Genomic DNA, 21,574 nt, shown 5'->3' on the forward strand with positions numbered 1-21,574 from the left:
CATGATACTGATATAGGAACCCCAGAGGACAATACTGATATAGGAACCCGATAGGACAGAGCATGATACTGATATAGGAACCCCAGAGGACAATACTGATATAGGAACCCCAGAGGACAGAGCATGATACTGATATAGGAACCCCAGAGGACAGAGCATGATACTGATATAGGAACCCCAGAGGACAATACTGATATAGGAACCCGATAGGACAGAGCATGATACTGATATATAGGAACCCCAGAGGACAATACTGATATAGGAACCCCAGAGGACAGAGCATGATACTGATATAGGAACCCCAGAGGACAATACTGATATAGGAACCCCAGAGGACAGACTGATATAGGAATGATACTGATATAGGAACCCCAGAGGACAGAGCATGATACTGATATAGGAACCCCAGAGGACAGCATGATACTGATATAGGAACCCCAGAGGACAATACTGATATAGGAACCCCAGAGGACAGAGCATGATACTGATATAGGAACCCCAGAGGACAGAGCATGATACTGAAATGGGAACCCGAGAGGACGATACTGATTTTGGAACCCCAGAGGAATACTGGCTAAACACTATCACAACTCTCAATAATTGAATCAGGGATACTATTGCTGGACTATAGAAAACATGTGCAACCCAGGTACTAGAGGACTGGTTGGGGGTATCACCACTCTCTCCTGCTATGGTTCTCTTACCTGTCTCTGTAGTTGATGACGGTGTCGATGATGGCGTTCATCTGTTTGGTGAGTTTGGGGGGGTTGGGGGACAGCTTCTCGGCAGGGGGACGTCCACGCCTCTTCTTTGCCTTCTCTCCTCCCTCTTCCCTCCCTCCGTCCTTCTCCCCTCGTCTCCTCCTCTTCCTCGACTTCTTCAGACGGATCTCTTCCTCCATTTCCTCCAGGTTACCATCCTCTACTGCCTGTAGAGGGTGACACACATAAAAATGCACTCATATACTGTAGCTGTCCTTCCCATTCTTCTAGTTACAGACTGAACTAATGAGCTAAGAACAAATGTGCAGCTGTAGTAGTCACATTGTTTCAGAATCCCACAATTCTTACCTGTCTAACAGTATTAAGCATATTATGTTTGTAGGACTTCTAGTTATGAAACTGAAAGTATTCAGTATTTGGAAAGTATTCAGACCCCTTGACTTTTTTCACATTTTGTTACAGTACAGCCTTATTCGAAAATGTATTAAATTAAATGTTTTCCTCATCAATCTACACACAATACCCCATAATGACAAAGCAAAAACAGGTTAGACCTTTTTGTAAATGTATTTTAAATAAGAAACAAATAACTTATTTACATAATTATTCAGAACCTTTGTTATGAGACTCAAATCAAATCAAATTTTATTTGTCACGTGCCGAATACAAGTGTAAACCTTACCGTGAAATAGTTACTTACAAGCCCTTAACCAACAATGCAGTTCAAGAAATAGAGTTTAGAAAATATTTACTAAATAAACAAAAGTTTAAAAAAAAAAAATAAAAAAAAAGTAACACAATAAAATGACATAACAATAACGAGGCTATAGACAGGGGGTACCGGTACCGATTCAATGTGAAGGGGGCACCAGTTAGTTGAGGTAATTTGTAAAGTGACTATACATAGATAATAAACAGCGAGTAGCAGCAGTGTAAAAACAAAGGAGGGGGGTTCAATATAAATAGTCCGGGTGGCCATTTGATCAATTGTTCTGCAGTCTTATGGCTTGGGGTTAAAAGCTGTTAAGGAGCTTTTTGGTCCAAGACTTAGCGTTTCAGTACCACTTGCCGTGCGGTAGCAGAGAGACCAGTCTGTGCCTTGGGTGACTGGTGTCTTTGACAATTTTTTGGGCCTTCCTTTGACACTGCCTAGTATATAGGTCCTGGAGGTTAGGAAACTTGGCCCCAGTGATGTATTGGGCCTTATGCACTACCCTCTGCAGTTGCCATACCAGGCGGTGAATCAACCGGTCAGGATGCTCTCGATGGTGCAGCTGTAGAATTGTTTGCCAAATCCTTTAAGTCTCCTGAGGGGAAAAAGGTGTTGTCGTGCTCTCTTCACAACTGTCTTGGTGTGTTTGGACTTTGGTGATTTGGAAACGAAGAAACTCCACTTCAGCCCTGTCGATGTTAATGGGGGCCTGTTTGGTATTGAGTTTCCAAGGATCAAACTTGAAATGTGTCTACCACTTGATTGGAGTTCACCTTTGGTAAATTCAATTGATTTGACATGATTTGGAAAGGCCCACACCTGTCTATATAAGGTCCCACAGTTGACAGGGCAAGTCAGAGCAAAAACCAGTCCATGAGGTCGAATTAATTGTCCGTAGAGCTCCGAGACAGGATTGTGTCGGGGCACAGATCTGGGGAAGGGTACCAAAACAATTCTGCGGCATTGAAGGTCCCCAAAAACACAGTGGCCCCCATCATTATTAAATGGAAGAAGTTTGGAACCACCAAGACTCTTCCTAGAGCTGGCTGCCCAGCCAAACTGAGTAATCGGGGGCAAAGGGCATAGGTCAGGGAGGTGACCAAGAACCTGATGGTCACTCTGACATAGCTCCAGAGTTCCTCTGTGGAGATGGTAGAACCTTCCAGAAGGACAACCGGAAGCCACTCCTCAGTAAAAGGAACATGACAGCCCGCTTAGAGTTTGCCAAAAGGCATCTACGGCGACTCTCAGACCATGAGAAACAATATTCTCTGGTCTGTTGAAACCAAGATTGCTCTCTTTGACCTGAATACTAAGCGTCACGTCTGGAGGAAACCTGTCACCATCCCTACGTTGAAGCATGGAAGTGGCAGCATCATGCTGTGGGGATGTTTTTCAGCGGCAGGGACTGGGAAACTAGTCAGTATCAAGGGAAAGATGAACGGAGCAAAGTACAGAGAGATCGTTGATGAAAACCTGCTCCAGAGCGCTCAGGACCTCAGACTGGGGTGAAGGTTCACCTTCCAACAGGACAACGACCCTAAGTACACAGCCAATACAACGCAAGAGTTGTACAGCTATGTAGCTGATCTGTGTATAGACCCTAACACATTTGGTAAAAGACCTGTAGTATGGATGTACAGCTATATATTTGACCTGTGTATAGACCCTAACACATTTGGTAAAAGACCTGTAGTATGGATGTACAGCTATATATTTGACCTGTGTATAGACCCTAACACATTTGGTAAAAGACCTGTAGTATGGATGTACAGCTATATATTTGACCTGTGTATAGACCCTAACACATTTGGTAAAAGACCTGTAGTATGGATGTACAGCTATATATTTGACCTGTGTATAGACCCTAACACATTTGGTAAAAGACCTGTAGTATGGATGTACAGCTATATATTTGACCTGTGTATAGACCCTAACACATTTGGTAAAAGACCTGTAGTATGGATGTACAGCTATATATTTGACCTGTGTATAGACCCTAACACATTTGGTAAAAGACCTGTAGTATGGATGTACAGCTATATATTTGACCTGTGTATAGACCCTAACACATTTGGTAAAAGACCTGTAGTATGGATGTACAGCTATATATTTGACCTGTGTATAGACCCTAACACATTTGGTAAAAGACCTGTAGTATGGATGTACAGCTATATATTTGACCTAGACCCTAACACATTTGGTAAAAGACCTGTAGTATGGATGTACAGCTATATATTTGACCTGTGTATAGACCCTAACACATTTGGTAAAAGACCTGTAGTATGGATGTACAGCTATATATTTGACCTGTGTATAGACCCTAACACATTTGGTAAAAGACCTGTAGTATGGATGTACAGCTATATATTTGACCTGTGTATAGACCCTAACACATTTGGTAAAAGACCTGTAGTATGGATGTACAGCTATATATTTGACCTGTGTATAGACCCTAACACATTTGGTAAAAGACCTGTAGTATGGATGTACAGCTATATATTTGATCTGTGTATAGACCAACACATTTGGTAAAAGACCTAACACATTTGGTAAAAGACACTGGTAGTATGGATGTACAGCTATATATTTGACCTGTGTATAGACCCTAACACATTTGGTAAAAGACCTGTAGTATGGATGTACAGCTATATATTTGACCTGTGTATAGACCCTAACACATTTGGTAAAAGACCTGTAGTATGGATGTACAGCTATATATTTGACCTGTGTATAGACCCTAACACATTTGGTAAAAAGACCTGTAGTATGGATGTACAGCTATATATTTGACCTGTGTATAGACCCTAACACATTTGGTAAAAGACCTGTAGTATGGATGTACAGCTATATATTTGACCTGTGTATAGACCCTAACACATTTGGTAAAAGACCTGTAGTATGGATGTACAGCTATATATTTGACCTGTGTATAGACCCTAACACATTTGGTAAAAGACCTGTAGTATGGATGTACAGCTATATATTTGACCTGTGTATAGACCCTAACACATTTGGTAAAAGACCTGTAGTATGGATGTCAGCTATATATTTGACCTGTATATAGACCTAACACATTTGGTAAAAGACCTGTAGTATGGATGTACAGCTATATATTTGACCTGTGTATAGACCCTAACACATTTGGTAAAAGACCTGTAGTATGGATGTACAGCTATATATTTGACCTGTGTATAGACCCTAACACATTTGGTAAAAGACCTGTAGTATGGATGTACAGCTATATATTTGACCTGTGTATAGACCCTAACACATTTGGTAAAAGACCTGTAGTATGGATGTACAGCTATATATTTGACCTGTGTATAGACCCTAACACATTTGGTAAAAGACCTGTAGTATGGATGTACAGCTATATATTTGACCTGTGTATAGACCCTAACACATTTGGTAAAAGACCTGTAGTATGGATGTACAGCTATATATTTGACCTGTGTATAGACCCTAACACATTTGGTAAAAGACCTGTAGTATGGATGTACAGCTATATATTTGACCTGTGTATAGACCCTAACACATTTGGTAAAAGGAACGGTGGGTTAACTGCCTCGTTCAGGGGCAGAACGACAGATTTTTACCTTGTCAGCTCGGGGGACTAGTTAACTAGTCCAACGCTCTAACCACCTGATTACATTGCACTCCACGAGGAGCCTGCCTGTTACGCGAATGCAGTAAGCCAAGGTAAGTTGCTAGCTAGCACTAAACTTATCTTATAAAAAACAATCAATCATTCATAATCACCAGTTAACTACACATGGTTGATGATATTACTAGTTTATCTAGCGTGTCCTGCGTTGCATATAATCGATGCTGTGTGTATTGTTGCTCCAATGTGTACCTAACCATAAACATCAATACCTTTCTTAAAATCAAAAATCAAATCACAGAAGTATATATTTTAAACCTGCATATTTAAAAGATATCCAGGTTAGCAGGCAATATTAACCAGGTGAAATTGTGTCACTTCTCTTGCGTTCATTGCACGCAGAGTCAGTGGATATGCAACAGTTTGGGCCGCCTAATTTGCCAGAATTTCACATAATTAAGACATAACATGTAACAGGAATATTTAGACTGATGGATGCCACCCGTTTGATAACATACGGAACGGTTCCGTATTTCACTGAAAGAATAAACATCTTGTTTTCGAGATGATAGTTTCCGGATTCGACCATATTAATGACCTAAGGCTCGTATTTCTGTGTGTTATCATGTTATAACTAAGTCTATGATTTGATAGAGCAGTCTGACTGAGCGATGGTAGGCAGCAGCAGGCTCGTAAGCATTCATTCAAACAGCACTTTTGTGCGTTTGCCAGCAGCTATTGAGCTGTTTATGACTTCAAGCCTATCAACTAACGAGATAGGCTGGTGTAACCGATGTGAAATGGCTAGCTAGTTAGCGGGGTGCGCGCTAATAGCGTTTGAAACCTCACTCGCTCTGAGACTTGGAGTGGTTGTTTCGGCTTTTGTGGATCGATGGGTAATGCTGCTTCAAGGGTGGCTGTTGTCGTTGTGTTCCTGGTCCTCGCTCCCAGATAGGAGCGAGGAGAGGGACGGAAGCTATACTATTACACTGGCAATACTAAAGTGCCTATAAGAACATCCAATAGTCAAAGGTTAATGAAATACAAATGGTAGAAAGAAATAGTCCTATAATTCCTATAATAACTACAACCTAAAACTTCTTACCTGGGAATATTGAAGACTCATGTTAAAAGGAACCACCAGCTTTCATATGTTCTCATGTTCTGAGAAAGGAACTGAAACGTTAGCTTTCTTACATGGCACATATTGCACTTTTACCTTCTTCTCAAACACTTTGTTTTTGCATTATTTAAACCAAATTGAACATGTTTCATTATTTATTTGAGGCTAAATTGATTTTATTGATGTATTATATAAAGTTAAAATAAGTGTTCATTCAGTATTGTTGTAATTGTATTTATTACAAATACATTTATTAGATTTTTTATTTTAAATAAATCGTCCAATTAATCGGTATCACCTTTTTTTGGTCCTCCAATAATCGGTATCGCCATTGAAAATTCATAATCGGTCGACCTCTAGTACAGACCCTAACACATTTGATTAAAGACCTGAACTCTATGGATGTACAGCTATGTAGCTGACCTGAGTACAGACCCTAAAACATTTGGTAAAAGACATGTACTATGGATGTACAGCTATGTAGCTGACCTGAGTACAGACCCTAAAACATTTGAACACTTATAAATATTAGTTCAGAACAGTGGTTTTATTTGCTTCCACTGATTAATAATTAATCCGCAAGAAATGGCAGAAAATTAAACCTGTCAAACTGCTATTTTGAAATTAAAGTCCTGTTTCAAATCAAATCAAATTGTATTTGCCACAAACATGTTTAGCAGATGTTATTGCGGGTGAAGCGAAACGCTTTGGTTTCTGGCTGTGCAGTAATAGTGCAGTAATATCTAACCATTTTCACAACAATACAAACAACCTAAAAGTAAAAGAATAAATGAATATATAAATATTAGATGAGACATTTTGGAGTGGCATTGACTTAAATACAGTATAATAGAATACAGTATATACATATGAGATGAGTAAAGCAAAAATATGTTGTGGCGTACAGCAGGTCAGCAGCCACCAGGGGGAAACTCGTTGAGGCCTGGTGAAAGACGGAGTATACATCACGAGGCGATGGCTCCATCTGCTGGACGTGCCAGGTCTCGACGTGCTCTCCGGCCAGGACTAATTGGGGCTGATTGGGGAGTAATAAAGGGCTGATTGCTCACCAGCTGTACAACTCCCATAAAGCTGCCAGAAGAGCAGCACACAGGGAAGAGACTGGGGGAGGAAAGGACTCCTGTATAGTTGGGGACCCGAAGCCCAGAAGAAGGTATCCCGGAGAAGGTCTCTTGGGGGAGACCTATTCTTTTCTTTTGGACTATTATTTGAATAAACACCTTTGAAACTGAGCTAATCCTACTTTGTCTGATCTATGTAAACGTTTTGACCCAATCCCCTGGTCTGCCACAATGTAAACATTATTAGTGACTAGTGATTTCAAGTATTTGTATATGGGGCAGCATCCTCTAAGGTGCAGGGTTAAGTAACCAGGTGATATCCGCCTAGTCATTGCTATTTAACAGTCTGATGGCCTTGAGATAGACTGAAAAACAGCTTCGATGCACCTGTACTGACCTCACATTCTAGATGATAGCGGGGTGAACAGGCAGTGGCTCAGGTAGTTGTCCTTGATTATCTTTTTGGCCTTCCTGTGACATTGGGTGCTGTAGGTGTCCTGGAGGGCAGGTAGTTTGCCCCTGATGATGCGTTGGGCATCACGCAGAGAAACTTAAAACCTTACACTTGCTCCACTGAGGTCTCGTCGATGTGGACAGGGGCGTGCTCCCTCTGCAGTTTCGTGAAGTCCACGATCAGCTCCTTTGTTTTGTCGATTTTTTTTCTTCCTGGCACCACACTCCCTATACCCTCATCTCCTCTCTGTAGGCCGTCTCATCATTGTTGGTAATCAGGCCTACTACTGTTGTGTCGTCTGCAAACTTGATGATTGAGTTGGAGGCGTTCTGAGCCCTCTCCTGTACTCCCTGAGGTGTTGTTTCCAACCTTCACCACCTGGGGGTGGCCCATCAGGAAGTCCAGGACCCAGTTGCACAGGGCAGGGTTCAGACCCAGGGCCACAAGCTAAATTATGAGCTTGGAGGGTACTATGGTGTTGAATGCTGAGCTGTAGTCAATGAATAGCATTCTTACATAGGTATTCCTCTTGTCCAGATGGGATAGGGCTAGTGTGCAGTGTGATTGCATCGTCTGTGGATCTATTGGGGTGGTAAGCAAATTGAAGTGGGTCTAGGATGTCAGGTAGGGTGATATGATCATTAACTAGGCTCTCAAAGCTCTTCATGATGACAGACGTGAGTGATACGGAGCGTGGGGACAGCAGACTGGGATAGGGAGAGATTGAATATGTCCGTAAACACTCCAGCCAGCTGGTCTGTGCATGCTCAGAGGACGCGGCTAAGGATGCCGTCTGGGCCGGCAGCCTTGCGAGGGTTAACACATTTAAATGTCTTACTCACGTCGGCCACAGAGAAGGAGAGCCCACAATCCTTGGTAGCAGGCCACGTCAGTGGCAGTGTGTTATCCTCAAAGCAGCAAAGAAGGTCTTTAGCTTGCCTGGAAGGAAGATGTCGGTTTCCGCGAAGTGGCTGGTTTTCCTTTTGTAGTCCGTGATTGTCTGTAGACCCTGCCACATACGTCTCGTGTCTGAGCCGTTGAATTGTGACTCCACTTTGTCTCTAGAATGACGTTTTTCCTGTTTGATTGCCTACAGAGTGAAAAACTACACTGTTTGTATTCGGCCATGCATTTGTCAATGTTATTCTCAGAGGCTACCCGGAACATATCCCAGTCTGCGTGATCAAAACAATCTTGCAGCGTGGATTCAGACGAGCGTTAGCACGGAGCAAAATGGAGATGTGATTGCTGAAGGGAGGGCGGGGGAGGACCAGTAGCAGTGGTCGAGTGTTTTAGCAGCGCGAGTACTACAGTCAATAAGTTGATAGAACTTTGATAGTGTTTTTTCTTAAATTTGCTTTGTTAAAATCCCCAGCTACAACAAATGTGGCCTCAGGATATGTGTAATCCAGTTTGCATAAAGTCCAGTGTAGTACTTTGTGGGCTGTTGTGGTATCAGTTTGAGGGGAAATATACACAGCTATGACTATAACCAAAGAGAATTCTCTTGGTAGGTAGTAAGGTCAACATTTGATTGTGAGGTTTTCTCGGCCGGGTGAAAAAAAGGACTTGTGTTTATGTATGTTTTCACAATCACACCATGAGTAGTTAATCATGAAACATACACCCCCGCCTTTCTTCTTTCTGGAGAGATTTTTATTCCAGTCCATCAGACGTGGCTTCCTTTTAGGGTTCCTGGCGTCCTCCCGCCGCCGGTCCAGGTCTGCGCGATATACTGAGAACCCAGCTGGCTGTATGGACAAAGACAGTATATCCTGAGAGAGCCATGTTTCTGTGAAACAGAGTATGTTATAATCCCTGATGTCTCTCTGGAAGGAGATCCTCGCCCTGAACTCGTCTACTTTATTATCCAGAAACTGAACATTAGCGAGTAATACACTCGGAAGCGGTGGATGGTGTGCGCGCCTCCTGAGTCGGATAACAAGTCCACTCCAAATACCTCTTCTCCACTGGCTGTGTTTTGGATCAGCCTCTGGAATCAGTTCAATTGCCCTTGGGGGTACGAACAAAGGATCCAATTCGGGAAGGTCATATTCCCAGTCGTAATGCTGGTGAGTTACCGCCGGTCTGATATCCAAAAGTTATTTACGGATGTATGTAATATCACAAAAAAATTCCTGGGCTAATAATTAAGAAATAACACACAAAAAAACAAAATACTGCAAAGTTGCTTAGGAACTAGAAGCAGAGCTGCCCTAACTATCGGCGCCATATTGCTTTTTTACATGAGTAGTGCATGCCACAAATTCTAAGTGGGTCGTTCTCCATTCTTCATTCGTATTTGTTGCATGAGAAATATAAGGAAAGTTAGTAATGCCGCCAATACAGACATTGTGAAAAACACAAGGCCGTAAACAGCACTTTACTGAATTGCGTGGTAGGCTATCCTTTGACAGCTTCTGCTGTTTGCAAGTGATGTAATATTGTCCCATTCCCTAGGGTTATTTAGCTTTCCCTACCACTAGGGGGTTAATGGGATTAAGAATTAGATTCTGGCAAACCCTGTGCCATTGTTTCTATGTTTTGTTTAATCTTTATAAATAATTAAGTTATTATTGAGAATAAAATAATATGTTCCAGCCTACCCTGAGCCACTGTTTCTCTGTCAGGGCGTCGCTGTAGTCAACGTCGCCTCTCCTGCGTGATCCTCGGCCGAAGATCTTCTCCTCCTCTTCCTCGCAAGTGAGCCGCTCCACCTCTGCGTCATCCTTGACGATCCAAGATGGCAGCTCATCCTCCTCCATCAGACGTGGCTTCCTTTTAGGGTTCCTGGCGTCCTCCCGCCGCCGGTCCAGGTCCATACTCTAAAGAGGAAACAACACTTTATTGATTTCTAACCCTAACATTTACCCTAACCTTTACCGTAACCATAACCTTTACCCTAACCTTTACCGTAACCATAACCTTTACCCTAACCTTTACCGTAACCATAACATGTTACCCTAACCTTTACCCTAACCCTAATCTTTACCCTAACCTTTACCTTTACCCAAAAATGTACCTTTACCCTAACCTTTAACATAACATTTACCTTTACCCTAACCTTTACCTTTGCCCTATCCCAAACCTTAACCTTAACCCAAACCTTTACCTTAATCCTAATCTTTACTCTAACCTTTACCCTTTCCCAAACCTTAGCCTTTACCCTATCCCAAACCTTTACCTTATCCCTAACCTTACCCCTAACCTTTACCCTAACCTTACCCCTAACCTTTATCCTAGCCTTTACCCTAACCTTACCCCTAACCTTTATCCTTTCCCTAACCTTTATCCTTTCCCTAACCTTTCCCCTTTACCCTAACCTTTACCTTAACCTTTATCCCAGCCTTTACCCTAACCTTTACCTTTACCCTTTCACTAACCTTTATCCCAGCCTTTACCCCTAACCTTTCCCCTTTCCCTAACCTTAACCTTTACCCTTTCCCTAACCTTTACCCTTTCCCTAACCTTTATCCCAGCCTTTACCCTTTCCCTAACCTTTACCTTAATCCTAACCTTTACCTTAATCCTAACCTATACCCTTTCCCTAACCTTTACCTTAATCCTAACTTTTACCCTAACCTTTACGCTTTCCCTAACCTTTATCCCAACCTTTACCTTAACCTTTACCCTAACCTTTACCTTAATCCTAACCTTTACCCTATAGTGATCTTATTGTGTCAGTATTCAAACTCATATCAATGTCTCGAAAGCACCATACCAAAGGCTACTGTTAATGTAATGTGCTTCTCACCATGAACAGCTCAAACTCATCCTCATTACGGGCGATCATCTGGTTCAGAGTCTCATCATCAGGCACCTCGTCTTCCTCCTAAAGACACACAGTACAAAAAGACAGACATCAGACAGTACAGAACGAGAAATCAGACATACAGAAACAGCATACATCTGTACTTAGATGCCGTAACTGTATTGTACCGTATACTGTACCTGTGTTTTGTGCTGTACCTGCATTGTATTGTATGATGTACCTATATTGTAGTTGATACCTGCATTGCATTGTAGTATGCTTTACCAGGGTATTCTACTGCATTGTATGCTGTACCAGGGTATTCTACTGCAGTGTATGCTGTACCAGGGTATTCTATTGCATTGTATGCTGTACCAGGGTATTATACTGCATTGTATGCTGTACCAGGGTATTCTACTGCAGTGTATGCTGTACCAGGGTATTCTATTACAGTGTATGCTGTACCAGGGTATTCTATTGCATTGTATGCTGTACCAGGGTATTCTACTGCATTGTAGTATGCTGTACCAGGGTATTCTACTGCATTGTAGTATGCTGTACCAGGGTATTCTATTGCAGTGTATGCTGTACCAGGGTATTCTATTGCATTGTAGTATGCTGTAGGGGGGTATTCTATTACATTGTAGTATGCTGTACCAGGTATTCTATTGCATTGTAGTATGCTGTACCAGGGTATTCTACTCCATTGTAGTATGCTGTACCAGGGTATTCTATTGCATTGTAGTATGCTGTACCAGGGTATTCTATTGCATTGTAGTATGCTGTACCAGGGTATTCTACTGCAATTTATGCTGTACCAGGGTATTCTATTACATTGTAGTATGCTGTACCAGGGTATTCTACTGCATTGTATGCTGTACCAGGGTATTCTACTGCATTGTAGTATGCTGTACCAGGGTATTATACTGCATTGTATGCTGTATTCTACTGCATTGTGTGCTGTATTCTATTGCATTGTAGTATGCTGTACCAGGGTATTCTATTGCATTGTAGTATGCTGTACCAGGGTATTCTATTGAATTGTAGTATGCTGTACCAGGGTATTCTACTGCATTGTAGTATGCTGTACCAGGGTATTCTACTGAATTGTATACTGTACCAGGGTATTCTATTGCATTGTAGTATGCTGTACCAGGGTATGCTATTGCATTGTATGCTGTACCAGGGATTCTACTGCATTGTATGCTGTACCAGGGTATTCTATTGCATTGTAGTATGCTGTACCAGGGTATTCTACTGCATTGTAGTATGCTGTACCAGAGTATTCTACTGCATTGTATGCTGTACCAGGGTATTCTACTGCATTGTATGCTGTACCAGGGTATTCTATTGCATTGTATGCTGTACCAGGGTATTCTATTGCATTGTAGTATGCTGTACCAGGGTATTCTACTGCAATTTATGCTGTACCAGGGTATTCTACTGCATTGTAGTATGCTGTACCAGGGTATTCTATTGCATTGTGTGCTGTACCTGTATTGTATTGTTTGCTGGACCTGTATTGTATTGTTTGCTGGACCTGTATTTTATTATATGCTGTACCTGTATTTTATTGTTTGCTGTACCTGTAGTGTATGCTGTACTTGTATTGTATTGCACCGTATACTGTACCTGTACTGGAATAGAATGCTGCACCTGTATTGTATTGTATTGTATGCTGTATCTGTATTGTGTGCTGTACATGTATTGTATGCTGGACCTGTATTGTATTGTATGCTGTACCTGTATTGTATGCTGGACCTGTATTGTATTGTATTGTATGCTGTACCTGTAGTGTATTGTATGTTGTACCTGTATTGTATTGTATGTTGTAACTGTATTGTATTGTATACTGTACCTGTATTGTGTACCTGTAGTGTATTGTATACTGTACCTGTAGTGTATTGTATGTTGTAACTGTATTGTATACTGTACCTGTATTGTATTCTGTACCTGTATTGTAATCGGTACCTGTATTGTACGTTGCACCTGTATTGTATTCTGTACCTGTATTGTATGTTGAACCTGTATTGTATGTTGTACCTGTATTGTATGTTGCACCTGTATTGTATTCTGTACCTGTATTGTATGTTGTACCTGTATTGTATGCTGGACCTGTATTGTATTGTATGTTGTACCTGTATTGTATTGTGTACCTGTAGTATATTGTATGCTGTACCTGTATTGTGTTGTATGTTGTACCTGTATTGTATTGTATGTTGTACCTGTATTGTATTGTGTACCTGTAGTATATTGTATGCTGCACCTGTATTGTATTGTATATTGTACCTGTATTGTATTGTATGTTGTACCTGTATTGTATGTTGTACCTGTATTGTATTGTGTACCTGTAGTATATTGTATGCTGGACCTGTATTGTATTGTATGTTGTACTTGTATTGTATTGTGTACCTGTAGTATATTGTATGCTGTACCTGTATTGTATTGTATGCTGTACTTGTATTGTATTGTGTACCTGTAGTATATTGTATGCTGTACCTGTATTGTATTGTGTACCTGTAGTATATTGTATGCTGTACCTGTATTGTATTGTATGCTGTACCTGTATTGTATTGTGTACCTGTAGTATATTGTATGCTGTACCTGTATTGTATGGTATGCTGTACCTGTATTGTATGGTATGCTGTACCTGTATTGTATTGTGTACCTGTAGTATATTGTATTCTGTACCTGTATTGTATTGTGTACCTGTAGTATATTGTATGCTGTACCTGTATTGTATGGTATGCTGTACCTGTATTGTATGGTATGCTGTACCTGTATTGTATGGTATGCTGTACCTGTATTGTATTGTATGCTGTACCTGTATTGTATGGTATGCTGTACCTGTATTGTATTCTGTACCTGTAGTATATTGTATGCTGTACCTGTATTGTATTGTGTACCTGTAGTATATTGTATGCTGTACCTGTATTGTATTGTGTACCTGTAGTATATTGTATGCTGTACCTGTATTGTATGGTATGCTGTACTTGTATTGTGTACCTGTAGTATATTGTATCGTATTGAACACCGATCCGTCCTCCATGCATTGCCTACTGGGCTTCACAAAGCCATGCAGTAGTCAGCCAGCCATTCAAGATAGAAATTGGCTGTGGGCACTGGTCTAAGATCAGCTTACCCTCCCCCAGTCCAAACCTTTTTTAACCTGAACCTTAATCAAATATATAAAACTGATCCTAGATCAGCCTCTGGGGCCAATCTACTCCTATTCCTGTCCAGCCAGCCACTCATACAGGCTGATGTTACGCCGGAAAACGTAGATGACAATATGATGACAATAACAGTTGTTAATTACTATAGCCACAATATGATGATAATAACAGTTGTTAATTACTATAGCCACAATATGATGAAAATAACAGTTGTTAATTACCATAGCCACAATATGATGAAAATAACAGTTGTTAATTACCATAGCCACAATATGATGCAAATAACAGTTGTTAATTACCATAGCCACCTGACTTTTCTCTTCCTCCTTCATTTAGAAGGAAAAACACAAGAACACAGGAAACATTCACATTATAAGGTGGCTTTGTTAAGGCTTCTACCATGTTGAGGATAATGGATCAAGCATAAGCTGCACATTGTAGATGCAAATAGTATAACATGGTATGGTATGCATTCTGTGTGCTTTGGAATTTCCTCAGTACTGATCTCACCTAAACTAACTGGTTTCATGTCATCTACGTTTTCCATATACTGTCAGTGAGTTTTAGCATGGTTGAACGAGGCTATGTGAGTTTTAACATGGTTGAATGAGAATAAGTCATTTCAGCATGGTTGAACGAGGCTAAGTGAGTTTTAGCATGGTTGAACAAGGCTAAGTGAGTTTTAGCATGGTTGAACGAGGCTAGGTGTTGTTTTAGCATGGTTGAACAGGGCTAAGTGAGTTTTAGCATGGTTGAACAAGGCTAAGTGAGTTTTAGCATGGTTGAACGAGGCTAAGTGAGTTTTAGCATGGTTAGCATGGTTGAACGAGGCTAAGTGAGTTTTAGCATGGTTGAGGCTAGGTGTGTTTTAGCATGGTTGAGGCTAAGTGAGTTTTAGCATGGTTGAACGAGGCTAAGTGAGTTTTAGCATGGTTGAACGAGGCTAGGTGTTGTTTTAGCATGGTTGAACGAGGCTAAGGTGAGTTTTAGCATGGTTGAACGAGGCTAAGTGAGTTTTAGCATGGTTGAAGGCTAGGTGTTGTTTTAGCATGGCTGAAAGGCTAGGTGAGTTTTAGCATGGTTGAACGAGGCTAGGTGTTGTTTTAGCATGGTTGAACAAGGCTAGCATGGTGCTTGTTTTAGCATGGTTGAATGAGGCTAAGTGAGTTTTAGCGAACGAGGCTAAGTGAGTTTTAGCATGGTTGAACGAGGCTAAGTGAGTTTTAGCATGGTTGAACGAGGCTAAGTGAGTTTTAGCATGGTTGAACAAGGCTAAGTGAGTTTTAGCATGGTTGAATGCGGCTAAGTGAGTTTTAGCATGGTTGAACGAGGCTAAGTGAGTTTTAGCATGGTTGAACGAGGCTAAGTGAGTTTTAGCATGGTTGAATGCGGCTAAGTGAGTTTTAGCATGGTTGAACGAGGCTAAGTGAGTTTTAGCATGGTTGAACGAGGCTAGGTGTTGTTTTAGCATGGTTGAACGAGGCTAGGTGTTGTTTTAGCATGGTTGAACGAGGCTAGGTGTTGTTTTAGCATGGTTGAATGCGAGGCTAAGTGAGTTTTAGCATGGTTGAACAAGGCTAAGTGAGTTTTAGCATGGTTGAGGCGAGGCTAGGTGTTGTTTTAGCATGGTTGAATGCGGCTAAGTGAGTTTTAGCATGGTTGAACGAGGCTAGTTTTAGCATGGTTGAGTTTTAGCATGGTTGAGTTTTACGAGGCTAGGTGTTGTTTTAGCATGGTTGAACGAGGCTAGGGTGTTGTTTTAGCATGGTTGAACGAGGCTAGGTGAGTTTTTTCAGCATGGTTGAATGGCGAACGAGGCTAAGTGAGTTTTAGCATGGTTGAACGAGGCTAAGTGAGTTTTAGCATGGTTTTAGCATGGAACGAGGCTAGCATGGTTGAGTTTTAGCATGGTTGAACAAGGCTAAGTGAGTTTTAGCATGGTTGAACGAGGCTAAGTGAGTTTTAGCATGGTTGAACGAGGCTAAGTGAGGCTAAGTGAGTTTTAGCATGGTTGAACGAGGCTAGGTGTTGTTTTAGCATGGTTGAACGAGGCTAGTTTTAGCATGGTTGTTTTAGCATGGTTGAACGAGGCTAAGTGAGTTTTAGCATGGTTGAACGAGGCTAAGTGAGTTTTAGCATGGTTGAACGAGGAGGCTATGGTGTTGTTTTAGCATGGTTGAACGAGGCTAGGTGTTGTTTTAGCATGGTTGAACGAGGCTAGGTGAGTTTTAGCATGGTTGAAGCATGGTGAACGAACGCAGGCTAAGTGAGTTTTAGCATGGTTGAACGAGGCTAGGTGTTGTTTTAGCATGGTTGAATGCGGCTAAGTGAGTTTTAGCATGGTTGAACAAGGCTAAGTGAGTTTTAGCATGGTTGAACGAGGCTAAGTGAGTTTTAGCATGGTTGAACAAGGCTAAGTGAGTTTTAGCATGGTTGAATGCGGCTAAGTGAGTTTTAGCATGGTTGAACGAGGCTAAGTGAGTTTTAGCATGGTTGAACGAGGCTAAGTGAGTTTTAGCATGGTTGAACGAGGCTAAGTGAGTTTTAGCATGGTTGAACGAGGCTAGTTTTAGCATGGTTGAACGAGGCTGTGAGTTTTAGCATGGTTGAACGAGGCTAGGTGAGTTTTAGCATGGTTGAACGAGGCTAGTGTTTTAGCATGGTTGAACGAGGCTAGTGTGTTTTAGCATGGTTTTAGCATGGTTGAATGCGGCTAAGTGAGTTTTAGCATGGTTGAGGTTTTAGCATGGTTGAACGAGGCTAAGTGAGTTTTAGCTGAACGAGGCTAAGTGAGTTTTAGCATTTAGCATGGTTGTACGAGGCTAGGTGTTGTTTTAGCATGGTTGAACGAGGCTAAGTGAGGCATGGTTAGGCTGTTGTTTTAGCATGGTTGAACGAGGCTAGTGAGTTTTAGCATGGTTGAACGAGGCTGTGAGTTTTAGCATGGTTGAATGCGGCTAAGTGAGTTTTAGCATGGTTGAACGAGGCTAAGTGAGTTTTAGCATGGTTGAACGAGGCTAAGTGAGTTTTAGCATGGTTGAAACAAGGTTTTAGCATGGTTGAACGAAGTGAGTTTTAGCATGGTTGAACAAGGCTAAGGCTGAGTTTTAGCATGGTTGAACGAGGCTAAGTGAGTTTTAGCATGGTTGAACGAGGCTAAGTGAGTTTTAGCATGTTGTTTTAGCATCACAAGGCTAGGTGTTGTTTTAGCATGGTTGAACGAGGCTAGCATGGTTGAGTTTTAGCATGGTTGAAAGGCTAAGTGAGTTTTAGCATGGTTGAAAGGCTAAGTGAGTTTTAGCATGGTTGAACGAGGCTAAGTGAGTTTTAGCATGGTTGAACGAGGCTGAGTTTTAGCATGGTTGAACGAGGCTAGGTGTTGTTTTAGCATGGTTGAACGAGGCTAGGTGTTGTTTTAGCATGGTTGAACGAGGCTAGGTGTTGTTTTAGCATGGTTGAATGCGGCTAAGTGAGTTTTAGCATGGTTGAACGAGGCTAAGTGAGTTTTAGCATGGTTGAACGAGGCTAAGTGAGTTTTAGCATGGTTGAACAAGGCTAAGTGAGTTTTAGCATGGTTGAACGAGGCTAAGTGAGTTTTAGCATGGTGAGTTTTAGCATGGTTGAATGAGGCTAGGTGAGTTTTAGCATGGTTGAACGAGGCTAGTGAGTTTTAGCTAGGCTAAGTGAGTTTTAGCATGGTTGAACGAGGCTAAGTGAGTTTTAGCATGGTTGAACGAGGCTAAGTGAGTTTTAGCATGGTTGAACGAGGCTAAGTGTGTTTTAGCATGGTTGAACGAGGCTAGGTGTTGTTTTAGCATGGTTGAACGAGGCTAAGTGAGTTTTAGCATGGTTGAACGAGGCTAAGTGAGTTTTAGCATGGTTGAACGAGGCTAAGTGAGTTTTAGCATGGTTGAACGAGGCTAGGTGTTGTTTTAGCATGGTTGAACGAGGCTAGGTGTTGTTTTAGCATGGTTGAACGAGGCTAGGTGTTGTTTTAGCATGGTTGAATGCGGCTAAGTGAGTTTTAGCATGGTTGAACGAGGCTAAGTGAGTTTTAGCATGGTTGAACGAGGCTAGGTGTTGTTTTAGCATGGTTGAACGAGGCTAGGTGTTGTTTTAGCATTGTTGAATAGTTTTTGTATCTGGGCACTTTGGTTTTATGTTCCTCACTAGATCAGTTGTGTTACATGGCTCAACCCTCTAGATCAGTTGTGTTACATGGCTCAACCCTCTAGATCAGTTGTGTTACATGGCTCAACCCTCTAGATCAGTTGTGTTACATGGATCTAGGTGAATGTGTGAACATCTCCAACATACCTGCAAGGAACTGCATTTAATCTTTATTCCCACGCCACCGTGACCAACCTCATTCTGCTCTTCTGTTTCCAGTATGGCCTGTAAAAAGGCTCTCCTCTCGTGGCTGGAGGACTTCTGGTCAAACATCCCGGCTTGAATCACCTTCTGGTCCACGTTCAGTTTGTACTTAGCAGCCGCTAGGATCTTCTCCTCCACACTGTTGACCGTACACAGACGCAGAACACGCACCTCGTTCTTCTGACCAATACGATGAGCCCTGTCCTGGGCTTGGAGGTCCTGGGAGCCAATCAGAACAGAGAAACTACAGGGTTAGCCAGGGGTAACTAGAATGTTTGTGTGTGTGTGTGTGTGTGTGTACCTGGTGAGGGTTCCAGTCAGAGTCAAAGATGACCACAGTGTCCGCAGCCTGCAGGTTGAGGCCCAGTCCCCCGGCTCTGGTGCTCAGTAGGAACACAAAGTACTGGGAACCTTTCTCATTGAACTTCTTCAGCAGCGCCGCACGGTCCTCAGACTTGGTGGTGCCTACAACACACAACAACACATACCACAAGCACCGTACTTCAATACACCTGTCATAAACTGATGAAAACAGGTGAAAACATTGTTGAGGCGCAGGTAAAGGAGGCTGCATTTGGATTAGGTTAAAGTTAAGACAATTTCATACTGTATAGGCATAGGTAGTGGAAGTCGAGGTATGGTTAAAGTTTAGGGTCAGAGATGCATACAGTCGAGGCGCAAGTCAATCTAAAATGGCGCTGGAAGAAATGGCAGCAGTAGTCACGTTCTGACCATAGTTCTTGTGTGTTTTCCTTGTTTTAGTGTTGGTCAGGACTTCAGCTGGGTGGGCATTCTATGTTGTGTGTCTAGTTTGTCTATTTCTATGTTTGGCCTGATATGGTTCTCAATCAGAGGCTGGTGTTAGTCATTGTCTCTGATTGGGAACCATATTTAGGTAGCTTGTTTTGTGTTGGGATGTGTGGGTGGTCGTTTCCTGTCTTTGTGTTCTCTGCACCAGATAGGACTGTTTTGGGTTTTGCCACGTTTATTGTTTTGTAGTGTGTTCATGTTGAGTTTCTGTCATTAAATAACCATGGACACTTACCACGCTGCGCTTTGGTCCTCTCCTTCCCAGGAAGAAAGCCGTTACAGCAGTTTTACGGGCGCCCAACCAATTGTGCTACTATGTGTTTTTTTTCTGCGATATTTGTAACTTATTCTGTACATAATGTTTCTGCAACTGTATCTTACGGCAGAAAAGAGCTTCTGGATATCAGGACAGCGATCACTCACCTCGGATTAAACAAAGATTTTATCTACAACAAGTAATAAGCACAGGACATTCTCCAAACACCCGACAGGGCTGACATCCCCCGTTATTTGCAAGAGGAAGTGACGCAGGTAGAGGACAAAGAGACGGATTGTCACGGCTTCCGCCGAAGTCGGCTCCTCTCCTTGTTCGGGTGGCGTTCGGCTGTCGACGTCACCGGCTTTCTAGCCATCGCCGCTCCATTTTTCATGTATCCATTTGTTTTGTCTTGTTCCCTGCACACCTGGTTTTCATTCCCCAATCAATCTACATGTATTTATTCCTCTGTTCCCCATCATGTCTTCATGTAAGATTGTTTGTGTGATACATGTTTTTGTATGCGTGAATGATTACAGACCCGTAGCACTCACATCCGTAGCCATGAAGTGCTTTGAAAGGTTGGTAATGGCTCACATCAACACCATTATCCTAGAAACCCTAGACCCACTCAATTTGCATACCGCCCAAACAGATCCACAGATGGACAAAAGGAACACTTATGTGAGAATACTATTCATTGACTACAGCTCAGCGCTCAACACCATAGTGCCCACAAAGCTCATCACTAAGCTAAGGATCCTGGGACTAAACACCTACCTCCCATCCGGGGCTTCCTGACTGGCCGCCCCCTGGTGGTGAGGGTAGGTAACAACACATCTGCACGTTGATCCTCAACACTGGAGATCCCCTGGGGTGCATGCTCAGTCCCCTCCTGTACTCCCTGTTCACCCACGACTGAATGGCCAGGCACGACTCCAAAACCATGATTAAGTTTGCAGACGACAGTGGTAAGCCTGATCACCGACAACGACGAGACAGCCTATAGGGAGGAGGTCAGAGACCTGGCCGGTTGGAGCCAGAATAACAACCTCTCCCTCAACGTGATCAAGACTAAGGAGATGATTGTGGACTAGAGGAAAAAGAGGACCGAGCACGCCCCCATTCACATCGACAGGGCTGTAGTGGAGCAGGTTGAGAGGTTGAGAGCTTCAAGTTCATTGGTGTCCACATCAACAACAAACTAGAATGGTACACACACACCAAGACGTGAAGAGGGCACGACAAAGCCTATTCCCCCTCAAGAAACTAAAAAGATTTGGCATGGGTCCTGAGATCCTCAAAAGGTTCTACAGCTGCAACATCGAGAGCATGGTTGCATCACTGCCTGGTACGGCAATTGCTCGGCCTCTGACCGCAAGGCACTACAGAGGGTAATGCGTACGGCCCAGTACATCACTGGGGCCAAGCCTCCTGCCATCCAGGACCTCTACACCAGGCAGTGTCAGAGGAAGGCCCTAAAAATTGTCAAAGACCCCAGCCACCC

General features: G+C 42.4%; 1 protein-coding gene across 1 annotated transcript in view; it reads right to left on the reverse strand.

Moving 5' to 3' along the window:
- The window catches only part of LOC112235569 (probable global transcription activator SNF2L2), a 163,921-nt gene that overhangs the window by 41,450 nt on the left and 100,897 nt on the right, over positions 1-21,574 (reverse strand). Inside the window, 5 exon segments of the mRNA XM_042331165.1 lie at positions 705-928; positions 10,307-10,525; positions 11,455-11,532; positions 18,993-19,220; positions 19,303-19,466. Of these exon segments, the coding sequence (XP_042187099.1) occupies positions 705-928; positions 10,307-10,525; positions 11,455-11,532; positions 18,993-19,220; positions 19,303-19,466 (913 nt within the window).

Source organism: Oncorhynchus tshawytscha, linkage group LG12 (genome assembly GCF_018296145.1).
Source record: "Oncorhynchus tshawytscha isolate Ot180627B linkage group LG12, Otsh_v2.0, whole genome shotgun sequence".
Lineage (NCBI taxonomy): Eukaryota > Metazoa > Chordata > Actinopteri > Salmoniformes > Salmonidae > Oncorhynchus > Oncorhynchus tshawytscha.